At 51.3% G+C, this 7,845-nt stretch overlaps 1 protein-coding gene across 1 annotated transcript in view; it reads right to left on the bottom strand.

The window, feature by feature from the left end:
- Positions 1–7,844, bottom strand: part of LOC115948803 (T-lymphoma invasion and metastasis-inducing protein 1-like) — a gene marked incomplete at its 5' end in the record, with an annotated part of 14,386 nt that extends 6,542 nt beyond the window's left edge. Inside the window, one exon of the mRNA XM_031063780.1 lies at positions 7,503–7,844. Coding sequence (XP_030919640.1) covers positions 7,503–7,844 — 342 coding nt within the window. The remainder of the gene's footprint in view (positions 1–7,502) is intronic.
- Position 7,845: the final 1 nt, after the last annotated feature.

Below are 7,845 nucleotides of genomic sequence, written 5' to 3'. Positions count from 1 at the left end.
CGGCTGAACCAAGCGGGTAAATAAAGTCCTACTGCAAGCATTAGCTACCCACTTAAACACAGGGCTGTTTCTTCACATCAACACGGGGTTTCAGGCAAAACAAGCAAAACAAGGCAGTGGGGAATAGAGCTGTAATGCAAAAGCTCCATCAGGCTAATGTACCTGGTGCTGTAGCTTTGGCACATGCTCACGTGGCACTCATACCTCTGCATGTCTGCTGCAGCCAGATCTGGTAAATAAATCAAGCTGAATTTAAAAGATAAACAGAGAAAAACCTCTTTGCTTTAAGAAAAATGTCTACATTCAACTAGGAAAAATCAGGGGAGGAGCTTTGGGACAGGTTCCAAGTGTCCCCATGTTGAACATACCTGGTACTGGCCTCTGCTGGAAGAAAGCAGGGGATGGGACAAGCCTTGCCCAGCTCTGGCTCATGACTGGGCACACTCTGAGTGCCTGCAGGAGCTGCACTTCCCACCACCAGCCCTGCCACAGACACTGTGACAGGCCCTGGTGAATCACCTCCTCCTGCCCCACCAGCAGCACTGATTCACGGGCACTTGGGGCTGCTTTAGTAGGAAAAAAAATCTTACTTCCATAAATATAAGCAGTTCCTCATGGTTAAAACTCCTTTCTGCATGAAGCATTACATGAAAAGTCCAGCTGAGTGGGGGTTTTCCTGGGAAGGGGCTCCCTCCAAGCCAGTGCATGTCCTTTGTTCCCTGTCCTGTTGAGCAAGAGAGCAATCAGATGCTCACACTCAGCAAGAGTGATTGCACACAACCTGTCTGGCTGCTCCTGAGGCAAGCACCACGGAATACATTTCAAATGGGCCAGCAGCCTGATGGGTTGCATGCTTTTAGCTGACTGCTGTCCCTTTGAAGCTCCTCTGTGGAACAAGATTGGCCTGATAAGTGTTTTCCCCTTCTTTTCAGTACTGACTCTGCCATCATTTGATGGTCAAGGTATGGCTTGCTGCAAATCCAGATTGAATCCTTTCTCCACAGTCACTTGAGAAGCAAAGATAAACCATAAATCATGAAACCTGAGTGGCAGAAATGGTTTGATTCCTACTTCTGTGCACTGGGGCAGCAGCTCTTGAGATGCCTGAAAGAGTCAAAATTTTTTTAAAGTTAAATTTAGAAAAAACAAAATAAACAAATCCTTGCATGTGCCATTAAAAGCTGCTCAGGGTAATGTAATAAGCAAGCAGGTTTGGGTCATGGTTCTCTGAAATCAAATTTGCTCCTGACAAAAGGGACTAGCCCAGACCTCCAGATACTCCTCCTGGCAATGAACCGCAGCCTTATGATGCAAGGATGAATCACAGCCCCAGGTGTCTGGGCACTAATCCCTGGGAAAGTCTCCGGGCTAAGCTGTCACCTCAGCTCCAGGCACCAGGCTCGGCAGCACTTTTGGCTCACTGACTCCCCAGATGTTGTCCAGCCAATATGTGGCAGAAAGATCACCCCTGTGCTTCCCCAAGGAACCTGCCTTTCTTACCCTGGGTGCCCTAAAGGCAAATCCTGGACACACAGGGACTCCTGCAGCCCTGGAGCTGTCACACGTGAAATGTGGCAAATTAAACCGTCCCCACCAGCTCCTCCCTGGCTTTTGAGGGCTGCTAAATCCATAATTCCATGAAGGAGAATCCAGCCCCTTGCAGTGTGGTCCCTGCCTGCAGCTCCTGACACCGGCACAGAGCTGAGGTGAGTTCCCACCTTCCACACCCTCAGTTCTCAGGTGCTGCAGGGTTCAGTGCCTCTGCTCCCAAAGGATACACCGAGGAACCCCCAAATTCGCCCTGCTCTCATCCCAGCACCACCCAGCTGAAGAAGTTTCCAGAGGAGCTGAGTTAGCCACAAACTAATAAAAGCAGCCAAAGTGTGCTCGAGTTAAACCAAGGGCAGCGTGCCATCAAAATCCTCCCAGTTCAATTAAAATCCAGGGTTGGGTTACTTTGTGTTTGCTGAAGCCAAGAAGAGGCAATTCCTCCTGAGAAACGCGACAGAGAGGGTAGAAATGGGGCCAGCAGTTGGAACGGCAGCTTGAAACCCAAACACATCACCTGGGAGGAGCTCACCTGAACAAGCACGGGCTGCAGGAAGCAGGGAAATAATGCCTGTCACCAGGGAGGAGAACAAGCACCCCATCACACGCTGCAGCTCTCTGAAAAGGAGCATTTCAACGGAGCACTTCACTGGGAAGCAGCACTCCCGCAAATTGCACCCATGTCAGTGAGCACAGCCCAGCAAACAAGCAGCTGGGGCAACCTGGCTGTGATTTTTAAGTGCAAAACACTTGGAAGTAAAACCATGCAGGGTGCAGAGCTTCCCAGAGAATACAACTATTGCCAATGTTGTTATATACACTTCAGATGTATGAATGACAAAGTCCCACTGTTTAAGAAAACATGCCTGAGTGGAGCTAGATCAAATATCAGGGCTGGTGATTTGATTTCCCTTGGCCTCCGGCCGAGAGAGAGGGAAGAAAAACAAATTAAGGTCTTTGAAAAAGTATCAAAATATTTGCCAGCGAAGACCAAAACACCAATTTTCACATGCTCCTTTCCCTGACAACACTGGGGCAGCGCTGCGTGCTCTGAAGGGAGTGCCTGTTTGCTTTTAACTATCCCGACTAGGAAATACCTGATCTAATCTCCTCCAGCTGGGTGACAGGGCAGGAAAGACCTCGGAGTCTGCCTCTGAAGCTCTCTGATCCAGCCTTGCTCACCGAATCCACTTCCAGTCAGCCAGGCTATAAACAGCTCGTTGGGCCCAGGCATCCCAGGGCTGTGGCCATTCCGAGCTGCCACACCAGGACCCAAGATGGGCACTCCTGAGCAGTTTGTCCTGCTGCAAGCCTGGGCTGCCCCAAAAACGAGTGGTTTCTGTTTCCCCCAGCCCTTCCTTGCCCTGAGGCCTGCGCTGAAGGAAGAGATATTTGGTTTTTCAGGGTGGTTTGCCTGGAGGCTCAGCAGGTGACCGGCTGAGTTCTGCTCCTCAGTGGGATCCAGCTGACCCAAACAGTCCCAGTCCCAGCTTTTGGGGATTGGGAACATGGCTTGGGCTACACTGAGACCTTGGGAACAATCTCTGAAAGGGACAGGAATCAGTGAGCCCCACAGTGCAGCTGCCAACCAGCAGCGCCCTGCTCTTAGCTTCTCACTAACCTGTGGGCAGGAATCATCACTGAACTGGTGCAATGTCTTTAGTTCTTTCCTCTATTCCATCTGGAGTCACACAGCTCAGATTAAAGGTCCATGTGATTGGGAATCACACCTGGCCTGGAAACAGCCATGTTTTCCAGACTACAGGCAGCATTCCTTCAGGGGAGCAGAGCTCCAGCTGCTGGAGATGCTCTGCTGGAAAAGCCACGGCTGAGGAGGGCTGGAAGAGCAGGCTGGAAGGCCACAAGTGCTCTGCAGAGAGTGAACAGGATGCAGTGGAAGCCAGAAGCAGAAAATGATTTCAGAGAAGAGAATCCATGGGGGACAGGTCAATCCAATAGCCTTGGATGCATTCCTTGCACAGGAAGGCTCCAATCTCTAACCTGCTGGATTTGGGGAAAATGCCCTGAGGGAAAACTCACCCCATGCTCCACCTCTTTCTTTTCCTGAGCAGTTCTGGGGAACAAGGTACTGGGCTGGATGGTGCTTCCATGGGACTGAGCCAGTGTAGTCCTTTTCCGTTTTGGGGTTATATCCTCAAAGCCACAAAATGATTTTATGAAAAAGTTTTTTTACACAACTTAAAAGCAAGTGTCAGCTCTCTGGAGTTTAGCCATCCTACAGAACATAATGGAACACTGTAACCAGTTACGAAATTCCCTGAGACAGTAAAAAATAATATCAGCTGGAAAGATTGTCTCATTTTAGACTGGTTTCCCTGTACCTCCTGATCTAATTCCCACAAACCCCCTTGGTTTCATCTCCTGCATATTCTGCAAAAATTTTAATGTAGGATTTTTTTTTTTTAAGGTTTGAGATCCCAAATTCCTGCAGGCTACCTAGAGAGGCCTAAAAATAGTAATAAATGTGAAAATTGGACAAAAGGGGATTTAGCACGCCAAGGACACGGCCTGGGGCTGGCGCTGAAGCTGCCAAGTGAGTCAGGCAGGAAGTTTGTTCCTTCCCCCCCACTCAGCTTCACAAGGAATATGGAATAAGGAGGTGGCAAGACAGGCTTGGAGGGGGCACAAAACCACTCCTCAACGTTTTCAGAAGGGCTGGGTTGGAAGGGACCTTAAATCTCATCTCATTCCACCCCTTGCCATGGCAGGAACACCTTCCACTGTCCCAGGCTGCTCCAAGCCCTGTCCAGCCTGGCCTTGGACACTTCAGGGATCCAGGGACAGCCACAGCTGCTCTGGGAAATTCCCTCCTTGAAATGTCAATCAGGGCTCATAACAGCAGGCAAGCATGGGCTACATTTGTCCCTGAACGTCTACCAGGAGGAGGAGGAGGAGGAGGAGGGAGTCTCCTGCAAGCAGATGTTCAGCTGCCCCAGGACACAACAGGGCTGCTAAATAAAATCTGGATCCCACAAAACAGGCTGCAGGATCCTGGGGATCTCACAAGCCACAGTCAGAACGAGCTGTATCCAAGCGGCGCTTCCTCCCTTGCAGGAGAAATGGGTGCAAATGGCAGCCAATTAAGGCCTTTCCACCTACACCACCTCGGCTCCAAAAGCCAAAGAGATGCCAGCAGAGCTCCCCGGGAAGCCTGGCTCGGCAGAGCTGAGCCCGTAATGGCACAGTGCTGGGGAGAGCAGAACTGCTGCGTGGGAGCCCCAGAGCCACGCTGCGAGCACTAAGCACTGTGCATATTGAATAGCACTGGCTCTCCATGGGGAAAAGCTCCCTCCCATTACTGCACAGGGACTCCCACCGTTCAACTGAAGGTTTAAATTTGGATGGGGAGAGACTTTCCTCCCTGTTTTTGGTGTGTTGTGTTTTTCACTTTAATGTAAACCACGTACTTGCAAAGAACCCATGGATAAGGCATTGGAACAAAACATGTGCAGCCATGACTCTGGCACCTTCCTTCTGGGACGCACTTTTCCAGGACAGCTAGTGAGAACCTGCAGCAAATTTAACTTACAGAAACCATGCTGGTGCTCATGAATGCAGCTGAGCCTGCAGTCATGGAATGATGGCTGGATTTGGGAACCAAACACCAGGGCACAAGGCTGTGCTCTCAGACTCACCCTTCCTCAGGAACTCAACCGGTCAAAAGTCACCCACCAGTGATCATCAGGCCCTTCCAGCACTTCTAGCACCAGGGGAGCTGAGACTAAAGAAACAGGCAGATATCCCAGCCACAGCTTTCCAAAAAGTGGGAAAAAAACCCCAAACCACTGGCAAACACAACCCCGAAGTCTTGTGAGGACTGACAGCAGGGATCTGGGCAGAAACTTCACTCCTGGCTAGAAGAACCCATTAGGTGACTCCATGGAGCAGTGACACCTCACAGGCCCGAGGCCAAGAGGGAAAACTGTGTCCAACACTCCACTACACTTGGCCCTGAGGCACCTTTGTGTGGTGGCCTCATGGCCCTAAGATGCAACAACGATTTTGTGGGATTGGGATGGGGGAGGCAGTTTAAAAGGCTGGTCAAAACACACACTTACAGCAGGAAGTGTTTTCCAGCATGAGGACACACATTGCAGGCTCTGGGGCAATGGGGTCATCAAGGCTGTAAAGGTAAAAAAGCTGAAAGACTGGGATGGCAGAGGGAAACAAAACTGCCCCAAAGGTGCTCAGTGCCAGCTGGCACAGGCCAGCACAGTGCCAAGGAGCACAGTAAGAGCAGGGCAGTGACACAGCCTCAGCTCCCAGCACACTCCACATCAGCAGTGGCAAGGAAAGAGGAGCAAAGTGTGAGACACTGCTGCCTGGGGACCTGGTGCAGACACAGACTGGTCATTCCCTCCCCTCACCCCATCCAAAGCCACCTCATCCGGCTCACCAAGGACTCCTTTCACTCTGTGTGCAAATCTGGACTTCATTTCTGCCTTTTCAAACACATAATGGCAGTCATTTCCCTAAGCTTGCTCAGGCTAGGCTGGGGCTGACATGACTTCATTTCTGACAACTATCTTATACTTACAGGATGCTGCTGGGATTAAAGACTTGGGAGGAGGAATTCTGACCTTTGCAAAGCTTTAATTTTGTTGAATTTATCCATGGTAATAATCACTGCTAAGACTCCTTACAGCCATCATCTCCTGTCTCGGGAGATCCATCCAGTGAAACCAGCCCCACGAAATAATTTCCCTGGGTATGGCTGAGGCCTCACAAAATACTACTTAAATTCCAGACTTTCACTGCATGCCTCAGAGGAATCTTCTGAATGCCAGCATAGGCACCAAGAAGAAAAACAAATGCTTGGCTGTTCATCACCGACTCTATTCTCTTTTTCCTGAAATACCCTCGAAAGCAGGCTGCACCCAACAATCTTCAGGAAAGCTGTTAGGTCCAAGGCTACCAAAACCCTTTTTTTTCTTCTTCTTGTTGTTCTCTAGGTTTTTATCCTGCCCTGGCACACCAAAGGCTTTTCACCTGCGAGAGCAAAGAGCTGATTTTGAAGAACAAAGCTGCTGTTGTGGGACGCTGCAGCATCTGTTTCAGCATGTCAGTTTTATATCTAGCAGCAGCCCATCTCCGCAGATCAAGCATGGCCAGGGAGTCCCTGAGCAGCCCCATCTCAGCACGAGTCTGGGCAGGGTTTGGAACTCCTTTCTGCCCCTCTCTACAACTGAACTGCCAGCAGAACCACTGCCTGCAGCCTGGGGCAGGAACTCCATCAGGCAGGACAGGGAAAAGCAGGGAAACATGTCAGAAAGCCCAAAAATCACAGGCCTGGTGTCTGGAGTGCAGGAGGGGCACCTGACAGCCAAGCCTCTCTTGACTCTCTGCTGTCCCTGGCTCAGAGAAGCAGCATCTTCTCCACACACTTCCATGCCCCACCATTTCTCAGTTTACAGCAGGCCTGGCAGTGCCAGTGCTGCTCTGGGGAGATGTTTTGCACAGACACTAGCATCAGCTAATGAGAAGAGTGAAATTTCAGCCCAGGGAGTGTCTAGCACGGAGGGGAAACACTGACAGGTTTTTTCTTTGCCTCCAGCCACGAGTGCAGGCAGGGGAGGGTGACAAGGCAGGGAGGGCAGAAGGGGGGACAACAGCTCTGCAGAGGAGTGATCAGTTTTGGCAGCTACCCTGGGAAAAAAGGAACCGTCAGCACTGCAAAACACGCAGGGAAATCTTCTGCTGGCAAATGCAGATTTCCCCTTCTCAGAGGCAGTGAAGAATGCAAAAGGTCCAAGGAGAGCTGCAGATGAAGAAGGGACAGTGATGGAATTGAGCCAGCTCTGGAGACTGGCTAGTGCAGCTCTCTTCTGGAAGCATCTCTCTGCTCGGAAAGGGAGTGTTGAAGGAAACCCAGAAAACCTTCATCTATAGGCCCAGCCCAGCAAATGCCAAAGCACAGCAGAAAACTGCCTTACCTGGGTGGTTTTTGCCCTTCTGCCTTGCATGCTGCTGCTATGGCTCATCTGGGGGTTGGAGGCCCCTTCGGAGAGGCAGTGGGACTTCCTGCAGGGCAGCGTGTTGTAGTTGCTGTAGGAGGAGGGCACGTCCTCAGTGCCCACCGAGGCCATCTTATGGCTGCCCAGCTCGGGGATGTCGGACACCAGGCTCCGGCCGTACCCTCCAAAGGCGTTTCGGGGCCCCCCGTTGATGGTGGCGCCGGGGGTTTTGGGGGAGTACAGGTCACTCATGGAGTTGGCCCGCTGGCAGGCCACCAGGGGCTGGGGGCTGCCACCCGCCTCGGGGCTGCGTGGCGCCCCG

The sequence above is a fragment of the Geospiza fortis genome, unplaced genomic scaffold (genome assembly GCF_000277835.1).
Source record: "Geospiza fortis unplaced genomic scaffold, GeoFor_1.0 scaffold659, whole genome shotgun sequence".
Classification (NCBI taxonomy): Eukaryota; Metazoa; Chordata; class Aves; order Passeriformes; family Thraupidae; genus Geospiza; species Geospiza fortis.
This window is presented reverse-complemented; position numbering and strand designations above follow the sequence as displayed.